Source organism: Mastigoproctus giganteus, chromosome 4 (genome assembly GCF_048544385.1).
Source record: "Mastigoproctus giganteus isolate SK-2022 chromosome 4, ASM4854438v1, whole genome shotgun sequence".
NCBI lineage: Eukaryota > Metazoa > Arthropoda > Arachnida > Uropygi > Thelyphonidae > Mastigoproctus > Mastigoproctus giganteus.
In genome coordinates, this window is record NC_143578.1 from 58,923,112 (window position 1) to 58,944,019 (window position 20,908).

General features: G+C 38.4%; 1 protein-coding gene across 2 annotated transcripts in view; it reads right to left on the reverse strand.

Moving 5' to 3' along the window:
* Window positions 1-20,908, reverse strand: part of LOC150086758 (protein Wnt-5b-like) — a 341,807-nt gene that overhangs the window by 97,742 nt on the left and 223,157 nt on the right. For both annotated transcript variants that reach the window (XM_090372736.1, XM_090372737.1), the window contains exon 2: window positions 16,619-17,154. In XM_090372736.1, the coding sequence (XP_090228862.1) occupies window positions 16,619-16,740 (122 nt within the window). In that variant the 5' untranslated portion in view covers window positions 16,741-17,154. The remainder of the gene's footprint in view (window positions 1-16,618; window positions 17,155-20,908) is intronic.

Sequence of the window (20,908 nt, forward strand, 5' to 3'; positions counted from 1 at the left end):
GTTGTATTGTTCAGAAATGTGTCTCGTGATGGGGGGACACGGTTGTGGAAGGACAAAAACAACATCGTTGTCAGTGAACTGAACTAGCACGGATAGGTAAAGAAGGGGTAGTGATGGCTCTGAAAAATCGGCCAATTTTTGATTGCTACATGAACACTATCAAAGAGAAAGAAATGGTAGAAATCGAGGCGATTTCAAGCTATAATAAATAAAAAATAAAAAATAATTCAATTTTCAGTGCAGTCATTCGATGATTACTCTATAGGGTACAACTTTGGACATCTCCTGAGTAAACTGAATGCATGTAGGATTCACAAAAAATTGTGTGGCACTTAGTATTGAATAATGTGGCTCTTATGGTGGGCCTAAAAATAAAAATTGTAGTAACAAGGATATTAGAATTGGAGAAGTATTTGATCGACATGGAAGGTCATCTGACGGACTTCGAAAACGGGATGATTGTCGGATGCCAGTTTAAGGGTAGCAGTATTAATGAAACTGCGAATCTTGTGTGCTGTAGTTAAGGCTCTCCAAGAGTGGACGGACAGTGAACAGAGTAGTAGTGGCCAGGCCAATGGGCACCCGCACCTCATCCATGGTCGTGGTGAACGTAAGTTGTCTCGCGTTGTGCGAGCCAATAAACAGTAAACAGCGGAATGACTAACCATGGACTTTAAACAGGAGACAATCAGCGTCGTTTCCAAAACCACTATCCAACGAACCTTCCTCAATATAGGCCTTCGGAGCAAGCGTCTGGTCAAAATATTCATGTTGCGGCCACCCATCGTAAATGACACCTAAAGTTTGCATCTGAACGGCACGTCATTACAACATTGGCCACTAGTTGCCCTTTCCGATGAATCACGTTTCCTGCTATGTGTGTGGATGGTAGATGGAGGGTATGGCGCCAAACTGTGGAGAGGAATCACTCTGATGTCCTGCTCCAACAGAAACAGGCGGGTGTTTTCCTGGGAACCTCTTGAAGTCCTACACCGCACTTTGAATGCTAAATCTACCTATCCATTGTGGCTGTCTGCGCGGATAGTACAGTGGTCATAATCACCGTCCTCCTGCACCCACTCAGGAGTGGAGGGCAAGAACTCCCCCCTCTTCCGGAAACTCAGATTTTTCTCCCAGAAAAACAGGCAACTGACAAGAAAATACACGCAAATTTATGGACATAAATTGTCCATAAATAATTGTTCTATAATATCCATCTAATATGCAGAGAAGGTGGAGACAGAATAGTCTAGAACAGTGGTTTTCAACCGGGATACCGCAACAACATTCCAACGGTGCCATGTAATTTGGGTTTAAGTTGCTTAAACTTATTATTATTTTTTTAATTATATATTTATTTCATTACAAAAAGGTGTACGGTATCTTTTTTAATTTTGTGGTGATCTGTAATTGATGTTTATTTATTACCTCTATATAAAGAATAAATTTATTATATAAGTATATATAATTTATATTATGAATTGTAATTTGTTTATAATTATATTATTACAATAATTATCATATAACTTTTTTTAATATTAGATATATACATATACAGAGAATCGGATCTAACAGGTAGAAAATTGAGTAGGGGTGCCACCAAATAAAATAAATTAGTTAAGAATATCGTTATTTCGAAAACCACTGCTCTGGGAACTACAGAACTTCAATTAATATGAAACATCTTGCGAACTAAGAGGTGCTAGGAAAAAATGGGTCGCGCATTCGAAATCAGCATTTCGAAAATACACCAAGTCTACCATATTTCTGTTAAATTTTTTAATTGTTATTCAATGTTACTAAAGTGCTTGATCTTATAATTGGTGACAATCTTACCATGTAAAAATCTGATGACCGGAATGCTTCAGCTTAATTTTAAAAAAGTAAACTTACTAAATGGGATCATATTCAAGTGCATTCCACTAATTAACACTTGAATTTATAGGAAGTTACACTTGACAAACACTGTTTAGTGCCCATGCAAATCACAGTGTGCCCTCACGGATAGTACGATCACTGTGCTTCCACGCCGTGTGGAAAACGTCTGGGTTCGAATGCAGTCATGATGAGGGAAGATATTTAAATAAATCTTTATTGTGAAGTAGAGTTACAGCACAATATCCCATCACGGCGACGAGCGCCAGGGGTTCACATATAAAATAAAATAAATTTTCTGATTATACTCCGGGACGACCAAACGGTCAGAGGAGTTCGCATGATAGATTGAATACAAGAAACAGCACCGCATTCAGTAGTCACGGGCTTGAACCCCAGTCACTCAAGGCACGTGTACTTATGCACCCGCGCGCCTGACCACTAGGCTACGGCGGCCTCTAGCAGTTTAGAGAAAGATAAGTACGGCGTACAAATACAAAAGCCTACAAAATACCGATCACAGATGCAAAATAAATACAAATACAGCATAACAGCACAGAGCTAGACACAAATACAGAAAACAAATACAACTTGGCAATATATCAGGGTTCAAGGGTTTTGATAAAGTTGTGTCTGTCCTTGTTACTTATTATGCTGTCGATGTCGGCGTCCACACGGTTGAGGGCAGCGAGCATCTGCTTGGGAAGAAATCTATCTCAGTGAGTACAAGCCTGCTGTGGTGAGCCCCAAGTGCTGGTACCGACCTTAGGCTTGGCTGTGGAATCCTCCAAGAGCAAGCGTTCCAAATATTTGGGGATGATATCTGGCCTGTGATGAGTTTGGCTGTAAACACCAGCCTCTTTTCCACAATCAGGAACTTCATCATCGGAATGTCGAGTGCTTGTGCCATCATGGTGGTTGTGGGAGGTAGCCAAAGCTTGTTATTGGCCCATTTCAGTAACCAGTATTCAGCGGTGTACACCCGCTTGAGGTTTGTAGGTGCAGCAGAGGCCCATATTTCTGCACCATACAGAATGGCGGTGATGAACCTTTTAACAGTGAGAGGATTTCGGACGTGTAGCAGCTGCTGCTTTGAGATTCACCCTAGACGAGAAAATTTGGTTCTGATTTTGTCGATCTGGTTGACAAAGGACATCTTTTGGTCAAACAGAACGCCAAGGTCTGTGTGCAAGGATACGTTTGGTATTCGCACCCCTGCAAGTGAAACGTTGTGCACTGTTGGCATGGATTTAAGGGAGAATACAACCTGAGCAGACTTCAGTGAGTTGATTTTTAGATTGAAGTTTGCCAGGTACAATTCTAGATCCTTAAGTTGGGAATTGATCCTGTTGCTGAGCTGAACGGGGTTGTCATCAGGGGTTATTTGAGTCAGCAGTTTGAGGTCATCGGCATAGCATAGGAGACCATTCATTGAGGCAATAATGGGCACGATGATAGCCGTGAACAGGCACCAGATAGGACACCCCCCCCCTGTGGTACTCCAGCAGTAATGTCGCAGGATAGGGTGTGTTGTAGCCGATGGAGAATAAGTATTCTGTGACAGAGAAGATTCAAAAAGCACAGCATATCACCTCGAATGTGAAATTTCTCCTTAAGTAGGAGGAGCAAGGCCGGGATCCACATGGCATCAAAGGCTGCGCTTATGTCGAGATATGTGGTTGCTAGCTCAGTTCTTTGTTCGAATGCTGAGAGGATGCGTTCAGTGGTGGCTGCCAAGTTAGTGATTGATGATTTTCCTGCGGTGGCATAGTGGATTTCAGATGGTTTCGTCTGGAGGATTTGGTGAGTAATTGTGGGTAGGAAAGCCTTTTCAAGAGTTTTTAACAGACAAGAGGCAACTGATATGGGTCTGAACTGGCTGACATTTGTGGCAAATTGGTTTTTAGGGATGGGGTGGGAAATAATGCTCAGCGAGGCATCTGTTGTAGATCGAGAGAAGAGGGTCTATGATGAATGTGCTCAAGCATTTGATCATAAATTGCGGAATTTCATCCTCCCCAACAGTGGCTGTTGCGGGAAGGGAATTGATGGCACGTATGAGCTCCTGTTTCGTGATCTGGATAGTTCCTAGGACATCTGAAGGGTTTTCAAAGTCAGGCTGGACAACTGTAGATGGGACTGTGGTTGTATTTGAAAACCTGGCGATGTATTTGAGCCATTCTTGAGGATCAAGAATATGATTGAATCCACCATGTGGGGCAGCATAGAATGGCTTTCCTTTCCTCAGAGTGCGGTTAAGATTTACTTGGATTGCAGCAGCTTTCTTTCGATTAAAGTGGGCCCTGGCGCGGGAAAAGGCGATTCTGTCTTGACTGCCATTAGTAAGCTTCCATTTCTTATGTAGGACTTGTTTCATTTTGAAGCTGTTGTTGAGGTCAGCAGTCCACCACGATCTGGAACGGGGAGTTACTGTTACTCGTTTGGTGGCAGCATAGCCGGTGACGGATTTAATCCAGTTAGACAAGAGTGTCACTGCGAAGCTGAGGTCGCAGTCAATGAGGACATCCCAAGGAATGCAGGATACTGCTTCTACACAGAGTTGAGGATTAAAGCATTTAGGAGCTGAAACGTATTTGACTATTTAGGGACTTTTTCACAGAGTGCTCGGTGTTGGACGACGGTTGCCTTTCTCCCACAGAACTCGGGTTTATAAAATATACACGAAAACCTAAAACAACCAACCTCACAGGGCATGAAACAGATTTTATAAGGCCCAATGGTAAATCCAAATGCGCCTATGAGGGAGGAGAGGAATGGGATAATCTCTTTCCCTCCAAGATTCTTACAAAAACATTATCTTGTATGTATTGCTTGTACATTATCGTAAACAGAATTTTTTTTTCTGATGTTATCCACCCAAAATATGAAGGCTGTGTCGGCTCTTATATAGGATGTTCGTGGCAGTGCATCAACGTCAGCACAAATTTAGGTAATGTTGGCGGGCAGCAAGGCCGATGAATTTGTGGCTCATGAAGTGATTTGGAATCCTTTAGTATTATTAGGATTCAAATATTCTCAAATGATTCCTATTTCCAATAATGCTAGGTTTAATTTAATTCTGGCCATCGTGTTCAGTTATCTAGACAAGCACACGAAGAACTCCATCAGTCCGATTTGCAACTTTAAACACTTTAATAATATTGTACCAGGAGAAATTACAATATTAGAGACAGCAGCGGCTTCACAAGGCAAACGAAACGTTGTCTTTTCTAAATTAGTGTGTTCGGAATTTCTGATATGTATTAGACTGAAATATCAGAGCATCTGGACTGCGACATATACAAAACACACCTTCGCCCAACTGTGAGAAAGGCCTGGATGGGATTCCCGGCAAGACAGGAGGCGCTTTTTGTTTTCTTCTTTAGCACTACGGCTGACTTAGGTGTCCTCAAACGAGGGTTGATGACCTTAACTGCCTCGGTACTTGCTCTCTAATATACTAGTTGCTTCTAATATTTTTCAGTTCGGGAACCCCTCGAATAACAGTAGTATTTGTAGGGAATCTCTTTTAAAAATATTTTAAATAAATAGCTTTTAGAACGTATTGAAATTGAAAACAAAGCTTCTGTAATAAATCGTAACAGGTTTACAATAAAATTTGATATTGCTATCAATATGAAATAAAGTATGCAATAATATTAAAATATAATTATATATTTTTATTATATAATAAATAATTCTTGAAACAAAAAAATTAAAAATAAAACCATTTACCTTAAATTCATAAGACAACTGAGAGTGGGCTTAAGATGAAACACCCATCAATTTTTCTTTTTAAATATTTTCATAAATTAGAAAGAAACCAAAAATAATGGTAAGCGCCGTAGAATCAGGAACTTAAAAAGAAAAGTAACATTATCAATATTTTCTGGTGAACACCTTGCTGGGGAAAGCTGCTCTAAACAGCTCCATCCAATTTTATTTATTTATTTATTTATTTATTTATTTTTTTTTTTTTTGCCCATTTTCTACTCAATTGAAGCTAAAACCGCTTGAAAATTTGGCAGAAGGTTTTATCAATATATTATTCAAAAAAATCACGCGTGTAAAACAACTTGGTATGTAACATTTCCAGGATCACCGTTCTAATCGGTCTCCTGATATCTCTGCTCAAAAACTATTACTGCAACTCAAGGCTGCTGCTGAAAGTGGATCAACAGTTACTTACGATCGCACTCTTATCTTCTCTAACAAATCCGCAACCTATTCGGAACATCAGTTTAGGCCTGCCCGAAGGAGGAGCCCTCTCGGCCATACTCCTTCCCTTTCGTTCAAGTCACCCTAACTTCAGTTCTTACGCTGATATTTTCTTGACTTTTCCAGTTCTTCCAGTAATGGCAGCCTTTTCAGCCATCGTGTGGAGCTCAACAAATGATTGAAGATTTTTTGGATTATACTACATTTTTTGGTTTGCATGGTAATCCATCGAAACCCAAGTAGCTACCGTTTGCTTCTTCAACAATCTCCTCTTTCCTACAAGTTAGAATCCAATGTAAAATAATAACTCTCTCCCGTAAGCCAGATCAAATGCTTTGGAGTACATCTAGATTCTAAACTTCTCGTCTCACTCCATTGCACAAAGTTTTGGTCTACCATTCTATCAGCATTTGGCTTATGAAGTGCAACCTCGCTCTCATTCATAATCCGAACACTATATGGAACTATTTTGCTATCTATATACAACCTCACTTCCTTTATGTACCACTATTCTTGTCTTTCATCTCGAAATCAAATCCGCCCTTCAGCTTATCATGTCGGTCGATTATTATCTCATTAGATGGTTAATGCCAAACTTGGACATCAACTGTACCAACAAACTGAAATAGTGGCTGTTACTGTTCGCTGGAAATACAAAGCTATTCAGTATTTTGTAACTCTGATCACTGGCCAAAGTGATTTCCTTTAATATCTTGTTGGAATTTCTTCAGTGGCGAATTCCACTAAAGACTACCAGAATAAACAGATCTGATTCTCCATTCATCAAAAACTTCATCACGCTAGCCACCTGCTTTGATCTTGATCCTGATGTCTCGATTTATGATAAATTGTACAGAAAATTTATTTTAGATTCTCTCATATCTATAACTTTTACCTTTTGCAGACTTGTTATCTCCAGTTTCTCTGAGCTTGTTACAATTTTGTTTTATTCCTTTGCTAAAACTACATTCACCTATTTTTATGTTATTATTATTACTTAATTTATGTAAACCTCTCTAGCTTGGCTGTACCGGGGTATTGCTCTTACTTTATTGGATGACAATAGATGATTTTATATATACTGTATATAATATTAAATGCAGCAGTAACTTCCAAGGTACCACTATTCAAAACAGACCAATACATTTCATTTTTATCGAGATCTTAAATAGATCCAGTCTCTTGAAAAAGAGTACAGAGTTAAAATCAGGTTTACGATAATTATATTTCCTCTTTATAGTGGGTGCACATTTGCATATCAGCAGAAATTATAAAAAAAAAAATCATTTCCCTTGGGCTGCTAATAGAAGCATTGTAGAGTATGAAGTCTGTTTCTGCCATCAGTTGTGTGCATTTATTTGTATCTGACACCTTTAAAAAACAGTCATTAGCCCAGTTGAAAAAGCCTAAAGCACATAAAAAAGGGATGCTCGTGCAGCACATTGTATAGCTCTGTTGGCCCTGATTCAGTTTCCATATTTAGGATGGTGTCGCAGCCCATCTCGTTATCCCTGTCACTTAGATAACAACTGTCATATCTATCACCGCTCTTGTCACTCTGTTGCTTGATCACCTTAACTGCAGTCTGTGACGGTACACGAAATACGATCTCCAAAGACAATCTTGGGGGGGGGGACACTCAAAACTGACTGAACTAGGATGAGAAGGTATTAACAATTTTACTTTCACCATTACATCCAGCCCGGCTAGAGACATTAATAGTAACCTTTATCAGCACAGATTCAGTATTTTCTTGAGCAGGGATGTGCCAGGATCTGAAGCTTGCAACGTGTAGTTGCCTTTACGTTTCATCTCCTTTTATTTTGAAAACTGATAGCCGTATAAAAATGATTTAATCGTATGCATTTAAATTAGTATTTCAACGACTTATAGTTCTCATCCAGATTTTGTTGCGGCACGCCCATATCGATTCATTAGAATATATGGGAAAACAGTAAGAAGAAATTAATGGGACCAGCGGACCCGTAAGGTAAAACTGCGCAGAAACAGCAATTATGCGAACTTTACAGTTTCATTTGTTTTTTGTCTGTTTTCCAAAACCGAAAAGCAGGTAACATGAACAAGTGTTTTTATTTCGATCTTCCATCTTAATTTGAAACAAGATGGTCGCCACATAAATGTTACGCACAACTCCTTTTGAACTTTGCAGTTAGATTCAAGCCAAATTTCCAATACATATGAGGGATTCATGCAGTATCCCAAAGGGGTGATTTTATTTCGATCTCCCATCTTTAAACAAAATGGCAGCATTCAAATCATTGTTCTTTAGAATTAAAGTGTTTTACAGTCCAATCCAAACTAAATTTGAACTGGACCACTTTGAGAGAGCAGAGAAGGTGTTTTATCCTGATTTGTTATCTTAAAAAAAACAAGAAATAAAAGGCTCCATTATTTACCATGTATTGAAAGAAGTTAAAAAAAAAACCCTTTAAGGTCTACTTAGTCATTAATCTAATTTGCATTATGAAGCATATTATGATACCTACCTTTATAATAAGGGTGTGTTTGAGTTTAAAAAAAAAACAAGCATACCACCAATTTTTTTTTACAGAAAGATTTGCACAAAAAGAAGTGCGACATAAAGAAAGAAATGGGCCACCCCATATGTTTAAAGTTGCCTAACTTCAATAAGTGAAGGAAAATCAATGTTTTAAGTCTCGCTACTGCACTTTGAAAATGTTATTTACAACTAATCACGTATTCTGCCTTTGTTTCTCTCCGCGACTCGGATATACGGTACTTATAGGGAAATATGAAAAGAATGGACAAATCTGTGCTGAATTTCAAAACAATTATGCATCTCTCTCTCTCGGACTGAAAACGATTTCGGACAAACAGATGCAACACAGGTAGATGGATGGCTACACACGGATGGATTTTAATATACAGAGTGGTTATAAGTTCCAAGGCGCTTAAAAAAATAAACATTTTACACAGTCAAACATAATATAATGGGAGATTTTTTTTTTTTTTTTTTTTGAGAAACAAAAGTTCCAGAGTTCACCACCAGAAGGCCAGTGTATTTGTATTGTAATACAAAGCACAGTTACAGAAAGTGCCACTATACAATATAAACTTTGTTCTACTGGGCTTTCTCGTAAACAAGGAATGATTGTTCAATCCTCTACAGCAAGTCCATAGGGCTGGCTGAAACTTCATCTTGAACGTTATTCTTTAAAGAGTCTAAAAAGAAACAGTTATCTCTATACAGCCTTTCAAATACTCACATAGGGAAATCCAAGTCCGGAGAATGTGGAAGCCAAGCACCGGGAAAATTTCTACCGATTATTTTATCAGGTGCAAATGCTTCACGCAGTAAAGTAGAAACTAAGCGATATGTGACGGAAATGCATCATGCATGAAGAGATGGTGGCTTGCAGGCATTAATAAATAAATAAATTTTTCTGTTTATACTCCGGGGCGACCACACGGTCAGAGGAGTTCACGAGAAAGAAAGAGGGCACAAGAAATAACACCGTATTTAGTAGTAACGCGCGCTAGAACCACAGTCAATCAAAGCAAGTGTACTGTACTTGTGTACCCTCGCGCCGCGATACGATCTCCTTTTATAACAAGCTTTTATAGAGTTGTCCTATAACGGTTGTAGCTCTCACCAGAAGTGAGCATTTCGGGAAAAAAAATGTTCCCAGAATAAATGTTCCGAGAAAGCAGAACCGCAACTTTGAAGAATGGAGAAAGACTTACTGAAACTGATTTATTATTTTTATTTAAAAAAAACAGGCGGCACCCAGAACGTAAATTCAAATCTGCCTAACAACTCTCGACTGAGTACCTTACATATTTCATAAAATAAATAAATTAATTAAAAAAAACAACGCACAAAATTTACACTAGCAACTCATCCATATCTTAAACAATTGTGGTTACCAAGAACTCTGACGATATAAACAGACTTTTAAAACTCTATAAGTATTGTCCAGGTCTTCTTGGTAAAACGAATCTTCATGTTGTCCAATTTTACCTTCAGACTTGACTGATCTGGGGCAGAACCGGATTCGCCCTCAAAATAAGCCTCTTCCTCCGAGCAAAATCTTCTTTTTCAAAGGCCTGGAGTGCTGCAAGATTACTTGGTGTTTTAATTAGTTGTTCCACTGCAGTTGGGGAGAATCCCTGGACGTTATTCTTCAGCTGTTCTCTGGATTTATCATATATTGCACAGTCGAAGAGTATGTGGGACCAGTTCTTCGCTCCACAGAAACAGAGGTCTGACTGCAAGCATAAATTGAAACAATTTCTCATTGAGGGCCCCACGTCCTGTAACTAGATAGGAGGTTTCCATCGTGAGAATAAACCATTTCGTAACAGATTTTGCCATGGCAAAGGTAACGTCCGGTATGAAGTTTTCCGTGACTAGTCCCTTGTCAGTTGTGTCCCATCGTGTCTGCCATACATTTGTATATATAGCAGCGCAACCTATCTCTTTTCACGTTCGTGTCTAAATTAAGGTGGATGCCTAGAATTTCTGCAGAAACTGACATAGGTGATCTTGAGAGTCAAATGCAACAAATATGAGTGTCCACCATCCCATGCAACGAAAAATGTGCTACATCAGTCCACTAGCCTGGCCACGCATTTACGTTTATATGCGCATAAGAGCTGATTCGCCCTTGTGATCAGAACATCAACAGTTCGAAAACAATGAGTGAGTTAGAAACGCTGTGAACGCTAAAGGAAACCTATTCATCGATAGATTCAGCTTGAGCAACTTCATTCAGGTCGAATTCGAGTACACTCATTTCGGGGTCTATTGCAGAGATTTCCTGTTTCTTCAAATCTTGTAATCATGTTAATGAGGATTTGTCTTGAACATGGAGGCAGCATTACGACATACGAAGAAATGCCCTGTTAATATTTCCCTCAATCTTTTTTTTCCCCTATCTTTCTCTTTCACGCAGTCTACTGGTCTCATTGTTGTAACCTTTTTATTATAAATAAATAAATAAATAAATTTTCTGTTTATACTCCGGGACGACCAAACGGTCAGAGGAGTTCACAAGATAGATAGAATACAAGAAACAGCACCGTATTCAGTAGTCACGGGCTTGAACCCCGGTCACTCATTACATCTTACTGTTTTTAGCTTATCTCGAACGCTATCCACTGAGCTGTAATATTATAAATAATAGTTCACGTTGTATATATTTTAAATTAAAATTGATATAAGAAACTGATTTAGAAAAAGACTAGTAATTATTTGGAGGGAGGGAACTGATCTTTTAAATGGTTGCATACCAGTTTGTTTTTAAGACAACATAGTCGTGTACTGGGTATAACACAGTTGATGCGTGAGGAATGCTGATTCTCTACAAAGACAGTAAAAAGAACAACTCGTGCAGTTCTTTCGCTTTCACCCTGAAGTGCCCAAGTCACCCTATTAGACTACTATTGGTAATTCCACTGACGGTAATAACTCTCATCACTATACTCACATTCCCTCAGCTGGCAGGTGATTAACCTCGCGCCGCCTAGGTACGGAAATCCACTTACTAAGAGACACTGGCAGATTGGATTCTAACAATCTGCTTCCCCCCTTTAGGAAACAAAGAAGGGCAAAAGAAGATGGAATCAAGGGCGGACTGCTAAGAAGGAGGAACAATATGAAACTAATTTCTTTCTTTAATTGCAAATGTCACTCTCAGCCTTTAAGTACTGTAAATCACTGCTAACCAGCAAGCCCAGTAAAATGTTGATAATATTGCATTTTTAATTGGATTATCATAAAAAGAGGATAAAGCACTGATATTTCCTTATATATTCACCTTCGTCTAGTATGAACACGTCTACCGAGCGCTTTTTTGTGCAAAATAAACAATAACTAATAAGATCAAATTCTTATACTACTTTTAGAAATTACGTTATAGAGTTAAATGCAAACAAACACTTGACCTAAAAAAACCCCAATCACACCCCGCAACTGGTATCCATCTTTCTATTTATATTTACAGACAACTGAAAGAGACGACTTAGTACCCAGAATACAAGTTTATATCGATGCAGTTCATCTCCTGAAGACGCAAAAGTTTTGTAGAACACGATATAAAAACCTTTCAGTGACAAAAGTAAATGAATTTAAAATTATTCATTTATCATATACAAAATATTTTGTTATAAAGCAAATCAAAGGGGAATGTCAGAGACTATAATAATATTTAATGCATCTGATTATTGGTTCTGCAACTGTTTCAGCAGCGAGTATATTTATAGACAATTGAAAGAAATGACTTAGTACCACAATATTATTTTATATCGCCCTTTGCTTTGACGGTTAACACAAGTGCTTTTCACATAATATTCTCCTTCGCTTCCCAAAAGCTTTTGATATTGTTATAAAGTGTTGCTACTCTTGTTCTTATTGCTCCTCTACCTTTCTCTTTTAATGTTCATTCGCATCACAAACCTACAACTTCCCTTTAATCTATTAACTAATTTCTGCAGTCCTGCATCAGAATCTGCCACCAGTCCCATATCGTCTGCAAATCTAACACTCTCAATAACCTTTCCCCCCATATAATTCTTCGTCATCCATATTTCCTTTTATCAAATATCTCTTTAATTTTTTTACATATATAAATCGAATAAAGTTGGGGGACAGACAACACCCCTATCTCACACTTCTTCCATTCTCCACACTCACTTTCAGCGTCACCTTTACTGTTTTCTTACTTTTTATCCCTAGTATAACCTACTAATGCACTTCTTTCCTTCCAATATACAAGTATTCAATAATTTAACTCAATCTACCTGACCAAAAGCCTTCATAAAATCTATGAAACATAATAAATACATCTCGATTCACTTCCGGATGCCTTTCCATCAACATTCTCATTATGTCCATTACATTCCTTGTTCCTCCCCTTGTGAAACTAGACTGCTCTTCTCCTACGTTTTTCTCAGCATTATCTATGCCGCATGCGGTACCAAACTCACTGCATGGCTTTTCTTTTCTATTGCTATCATTACTGTGGTGGTCTTAAAATCTTCTGATCATTCCCCTTGCCCATATATTAACCTACCTTTATTTATCTTAAGCCCACCCGTAATTTCTTACATATACCAGTTTATATATTATGTCTGTAAATTGCGTGTTCTCTGGTCGAAAAACACTTAAGTTTCTAGGGAAAAAATCTACGCCTGATACCGACTAACTCAGCCACGGAGTGAAAAAAAGCCGATTAAAGTTCCTCGCGTCATCGACCGGATTCGAACCCAGGCCTTTTCCGCCTGGTGTGGGTAGGACGGTGACGATACCACTGTGCTACCGCGCAAACACCAATATCTCCTGCCTTAATTCCGTTCATTTCTTTTAACGCCGTGTTCACCTCTTCCTCTATGAATCTCATCAAAATGTAGCAAAGAAGCAATCGCCAAGTTTGTAACTCTAAATGGAATAAATAATAAGCCATCAAAAATGTTAAATAACCAATAGCTCCTCCAGTTCCCTGCATTCATGATTAAAATTTGCAGTCCATTTATAATAATCATCTTGCGCATCTTTAGGGGGGGAACTGTTCACAGTGGGATAGTTCCCAAGATCTGGTCCCAATTCGGTGTCAAACCAGTATCAAAATTTAGGAACCCATGTGCTCCTGAATAAATTTATGCCGAAAGCAGTAAACTGCACTGTACTCAAGGTCTGTGACTCCTCAATGGCCATTCACTGCTTCGAACATAAGCCTGCAGACCCCGAGATGCAGTGATCCCCCGAGAGATCAATTACTACTAATCTCTTAGCAACATTTACACCAAGATATAATCAACGACAGATCTCAACGATTTCATATTTCTAGATGTTATATCTGCCTTTGATAAAGTTTCTGTTCCAGCTATCCTACATATTCTCCAAAAACGTCTTTAATGTCCAAGGTAACGCCCTCAAGGTTCTTACAGCAATTCTCTAAGAAAGACATCTTATTGTTACTCACTGACAATATGTTCATGAATTCATTGTGTCTAGAGGAACAAATTATCAGTAGCAGTGGAACAAAACAAACTTTCAACAGTAGCAAAATCATTTCTCTCGCCTCACGCCATATAAATAAGCTTTATTTAATTGTTACAATATGAATATGTGTGTATTTCCTTGATCTTTCATATGCTCGGAATCAAGAATATGTAAGCTGTAATTTATATATTATATCAAGTTATATCATGTCTATATTTATCATACTATGCGCATCCTTCTAGACAAAGCCTATTCAGGGGTGAAATTGTTTTGTAAATAAATTAATTTCATAATTTAATAATAAAGCTTATCAGGATAGCTAAAGGAATTAAAATCGTGGATATTTCAAATTAATTTTTTTGCTTGATATCAACAATAAATCACGGCCGAACTTCGATTTAAGAATAATTTGATGCTGAATTCATCTGTTTCAGAATTTGCAGCGGCAGCAGACACCTTTCCTTCAAAGATTCTTGTAACCGCCTTGATCATCCTAATACTCGAACGGTAAGCCACTAGTTGTTTTCATAATGTTCCTTTCGAATTCAGATAAAATAAGCGCTGTCAATATTTGATCTACGGTAGAAACCATGCTTTCATAATTCGTACAGATAAACTGTGGGGGGTCTACATAAAGATGCTAAGAAATGCCATACAACTATGCAAAAAGGTGTCCGATCCACAACTCGCCTCCTCTTCCATTTCCTGACAAGTTGGCACGAAACAACTAGTTCAAAAGCGGTTGCTTACTATTTTCCTGGCATCCGACTAGAAGTCTGAAGAAGAATTGTTAATGGACTAATTTTTCCGACCCAAAGCAAAGCAGTCATGGGCATTAAGGTATTGATAAGCAGCATTGTATAACTGTTTGTCATAGATAGTCATTTAATGAGATTCTAGACTATAGAAGTAGCGGACCTTGCTAATGATGCATTACACTTTTTATTTATGTTCCTAAGATTAGAAATCTCGCTTTGCTGGGCTATCCGTCAGCTGCCCTCCTGTTACAGCTTTTCTGGGTCATCAAGATCAATAGTCGGATGATTTAGTGTAGCACCTTAATCTCTGACTGCGTTGTTCACAGTACAGTTTCGGCAAACCTGTAATCTCACACAAATGGGAAAAGTATTACCATTGTAAGTAGAAATACTGACAGTGGTAATACTGAATAGTGTAAAACAATGTCCATTGTAAGCAGAAAACAAAGCAACCAAACCAACCAAACCACATAAGTTAATACTATAATTAAAGACACTTTAAACACGTATCGCAGAAGGATGTTACAAAACATGTTGCTCTCTCCCAGTTACATGTTGCAACATCATGCATTGTAAAATATAATCAGTTCCATTTTGAGGCCAGTAAGAACTCGTGTTTAACAACTCTTTAAAATGTACCTCTAAAAATAAAGCCGAATAAGATGGCGCTTTTCCAATCCATAAATAACACCATGAAGAAAAAAACAATTCTAAAACACGTGCAAGGCACTAATCCAGGCTTCCCCCCCCCCCAGTTTTTTTCGTTCTTTTCGGATCACGGTGTAGACAGGAGACAGACATATAATGGAAAGCAATTACGCACAGGGTCTGCTCTGCTAGGGGTGATGGCGGTCGACATTTGACATGTGCCTATCAGTGGCTTCGTCCTGACCACTGTGCAATAAGTAAGTCCCATAAAGACAAGGGCGCGGCTCGTTTATGGCAGGTACTTGAACCAAACCAATTGGACCGCCATTTCAGAATGTCAAAACAGAAATTCCACACATTAACAACTACAAAAAAACATGGATTTGTACTTGGCCTGTTAAGAGTCGCAAAAGAAATAAACAAAAAAATTAAGTGTGATCAAATACATTGATTAGTAATGGCATGGTTGAGATTATTTTCATAAGCATCGTGAGTTGCTGTTTATGCTACACAATACACCGGAAGGACAAAAATCCTGTCGCTTCCCCCTGTAAAAGATGTTTCCCCGTAGGGAGTTGAATTTAGGGTTGCTTACACACACGAGTTGAAAACTGCTTTTACAGTTTAACATGCGACTGAGATCTACGACTTCTGGTCCCCAGACAATAGAAACAAGAGTGTACCTCCAACTCTTCGCATTAAATAAGCCACAGACAGCGGAAGTAAACATCAAGGAAGTCTCTAAAAATAGTTTCGGAAACAAACAAAAAAAAAAAAAAAAATGAGGAGGCTAATGAATGTGTTACTTATCCGTGAAAGAGTGCGAGGTTTTTGGACTTAAATAACGTACTGGTTGATCATTTCTGTCAGTGTAGCACTGCCATCCACTTCTAAGTAACAGATGAGGTGGACGACTGGCTGTGGTACATCAGCGGAGTTCCGCAAATTACTTGACGTACGTCATCGCTTCATTTGAAGTCTCAAGATGTCTAGACAGCTTATCGGGGGTAAATCCGTGTAGGAAACAGCACGCCAAAAACAGGAAAGAAAAGAAAAAATTCTATCACAAAATAATGGACAAGTATGAAAAGGTAAAAATATATTAGCTTTCTTTGTTGTTTTTTTTAATACTTACATCCAGTTACCAAGAGCCGACGTCCGACTGCAATGAAGGATCAGAACTGAGATCCACATTACGGCAGCGCCACAGCCGACAACTAGCCGGGCGTACCTTTGCGTTCCGTCAGCAACTGCCATCGTCCCGATTTCAGGGGCGTTCCATGAGAGGTGGTTTTGGAATGGGTACTGGCACACGGAAAGTAGCAACCCTGCTCTCTCTATCTATCTTTTACACTTCTGTCAGCGTCCAGATGTCGTGCAGCGAGTACTGGCAACAGTCTCACAACAATCCATCTACGCCTTCAAGCTGTCGGTGGATGATAAATTTCCAACTGGATTCATACCTGAAGACAACTCGATTGGACTACTTCTGAGGACAGTCTTTGCATGGGCACATTGGAGATGATGTAGGGGACAGACCATCACTGTAAACTGGTAGGAAGAGCCTTTAAAATATCTTCAGAATGATGGGGTTGACACTGAGACGGGTTGTGACTCTTCGTATTGAACTCATCACTGGCTAGGAGAAGTCAGGCCATTGTGTCCAAGAACCTGTAGAACGAAAAACTTTTAAGAAGCACAGTTTGCTAATTGACAAAAACATTCTCTACACAATGGTCATTATATACACGATCAGTAGTTCCTCAGAACATTTGGGCATAAGGGGTCCTCGAACAGTGGTAAAAAAAATCGCCGTTACTGTAGCTACAATACGCAACAAAGAAAATATCCGGTAAACATCACTCCAGCGAAACTAACACGCTTCCCTCTAAACCAGGTATAAGCATTAAGCAAACGCACGAGAAGCGCAGCCTCCGACAGTCTGCCGTCGACGCCAGGAGAGCGAATGGGAACACCCCAAGAGTTTTTACGACAACCGCAAAAGCCAGTGTTCCCTTCTGATTGGCTAGATGAGACCATAGCCGGCGTTCGGAGGGTCCTGTGTCTTCTGCTACTTACGGTTAATGGGGGAAGGGGCGAAGGGGGTGGGAGTAAGGGGAAGGAAGCGTTTGAAAGAAGCAGAGAAGCTGTAGGAAGATCACCTCACCTGTCTGACTAAGTAGGGGTTTACAACAGAGGCGGAGAGTCATTTAAAGGCCTTGGTCTAGGGGGTTCGTGAACTGTGTTCTCATATAGTGTACGGGGAAACATACAAGGCTATAATTACTGCAGGGGCTATAGATACTGTTTGCTTTAACCATACTTCGATACCCGAGAGAGATGACAGCTTTTGTTGGTGTTGAAAACGCGTCCAGGAAAATTAATGCATTACCACATAAAATACTTGAAGGTATGTTGGGGACAAGAAGTTACAATACCTCTTAAAATAGCATAACAGTCGAAGTCCATTTGAAGTGGCTGGGTTTCTTATCAATAACAAAGTGTTTTATCAGATATCTCCTAAACTGAGTTTGCCCCAAACACGGTTAACCTTTAATCAACGTTAATACAAATTATAGTATGTTTAAGTATTTATATTGTGTAATAAGCGTATCAGTTTTACCACTGTTCAGTAATTTTCAGTATAAAGTACAACACAGTATGATAGTATAGTAATACAGTATACACAGTATAGTACAAAAAAAAATATCATATTAGGGCCATCCGATAATTACTTCATCTACCCATATGTATTATGTCTGTAAATTGCCTTTGTTCTCAGGTCGGTATGCCCGTTTTACTGGACGAAAAAAAATCAAAATTTCCCGGGATGGAAACCTTGCTATCCTCGCCTGCGATCGACTAACTCAGCCACTGAGCGAAAGAAGTTCACAGAAATCCCTCGCGTCACTGGCAGGATTCGGACCTGGGCCTTTTCCACCCAGTGTGGAGAGGGCAGTGATTATAACCACTGTGTTACACGCGAAGACAGTATAGTAGTGTACAATATAATTTCCAGTATGTTGGGTTTCAGACAGTACAGAAGACATTTCATCGATAGAGAGCTAGAGGATTTCCTTTATTGGAGTTTCGCCACAAAACAAAATATACGAAAAAGATCAAATATTAAAAAAGAAATCTGGAAAAAAATTTGTGATCAGTAAGGCTTCTGTTTAAAAAAAAAAAACAAACAAACTTTAAGCTAGGACCGATTGCTAGTCTACTGAATTAAACAGATTTCAGACTTGGTATCCATAAATAACGGAGATCCATGACATAATAGATAATTGATAAACGAACCAATTATGTAATAAATAACTATTTATATCAAATTTAAAAGTTGGTTATGTTTTATTTCCTAGGTTGGATTGATTTTATTGTTTTAGTTTTGCTTTGCTTTCATTCATAACTTCACGTTTCCATTTCAAGAATGGAAACGTGAAGTTATGAATTATTTCACGTTTCCGTTGTTGCCTTATTCAATATTTCAATTATTAAAATGATTTTTATAATTTAAATGCTGAGAGAGTTTAATCACAAGAACAGACATCGATCGAGAGCTCCTAGATTGTGATATTTACAAATAAACCTTCGCATTTATTTAAAACCAACTTACAAATTGAATACAATTTTGAAACCAATTGTCTTAAAGTGTTTTATTTCTTAACAGAGCGTGTCATATCCATCAAAATCCCAGCTGCGGAGCTATAAAATACCACTACATCTATCGTAACGTGCCTCTCTTGACACCTGTAGTGTCAAGAAATTCACCCAGGCGAGTAATGTAGGAGTTGAATATTTGCTAGAAGGGTGAATGCTGTTACCGCAGCTTTTAGAACCCCGTTTGTTGGTTTTTCTTTTTATATATAATTTTCGGTCATGCATGATATCCAAAGTAGGTTATGAAATGAATGGTTAGAACAGAGGCTGGTTTCACAATAACGTACATTTTACTGAAGTGTTTTGCACACAAACTTTGTTGACACTGCCAACCTCCACAAAACAAACAGGCGCACGAGACTTCTGATATAACATAAATAAGACAGCATTTCAGGGCCAACGTCAACAGAGTGGAACCTGTTTCTATGCTGTGGTAGTGCATATGTTTCGAGTGTATCACAACCCTATGAAAAAATGTTTTTTGTTTTCCTCATTTTTTTTAAATTTTTGATACTCATCAAAAAAGTTGAAAATCACACAACAAAAATGGGGGGGGGGGGGAATCAGTGCTGGGAATAATTTTTATGTAAATTTTTTTTGTATATCGTTGTCATAGTGATGGCTGTTCTCTGACGGTTGCGAAACCAGATGGGGAAAAAAACTGACGATGTCAGTAAGATCGTTGACGGGTTACTTTGTAAATCAGTTGAACTGACCCAGTTATAGTACACACAGTAAACAAGTATACTGTTGAATATATTACAATAACCTTGTGTTGACCTTCCCCCAATTAGAAAATTATTACCATAACCTTGAACACGACATCAACCAGAAATAAATATTTGTAATATGAGGAAACAATCAGAAATACTGCGAAATATCGAAGTCTTTTCTTTTACATGTCTCGCTTATAATAATGGAAAAGAAATGGTTTTCTATACCGACAGATTCAATGGGACTTTTCCAAACAGATGAAAAAAAAAAATGCATAGACACAATCCAGACGTTATTCATACCACGAAGACAGTCATCATGGATGGTCACTTCTGATATTACGGAGGGCAAGGGAGAAGAATATTTAGAAATCTTTTATTGCAATAATAATAGAAACAAGACATTGCAATGTTGCTAGTCCCGGCCACCAGGCTAGGGATTAACAGTGATAATACAGTATGTGAAAGATAAGTTAAAATGAATAAATAATAATAACAACAGAGAATATTCAATAAATCAGACATACACCAGTGACCTTCCATAATTTATTTGTGAAAACATAGGAAGTATTCGACACATACGAGTAATACTATGGCGAAGAGCAATGACTTCAAGTAACCTAAGAGGAGTTAGAAATATACGTGTAAGTTTTACAAATTCTATCATACTACTAATTTAGTGATATAAAGGTTATACAATCAGGGTTAGTATAAAATATATACATTTTAAATGGTTTTTTTGCCCCAGTTTATTTCCAATGAAACTGTATTATATAAAGTTATAAGGTTCTATCATTTGATATATTAATTAAAAAGTAAGTGGTTTATTTATTTGTTTCCCAGCTGTATTCCAAACGAAATTATTGGTGTTTTTTATGGGGGAGGGGAGAAGTTCGCACAAATTCATTTACTATTTTAGGGGTATCGCAAAGTTTAGGAACCCTGCTTAAACATCAAAATGGTCTGCGTGCTAATCATTATTCAAGCCATAAGCAAATTCTTATATACGACAATAGAGGACTCAGTGAAAATCCCCAAGGAACATCATCACT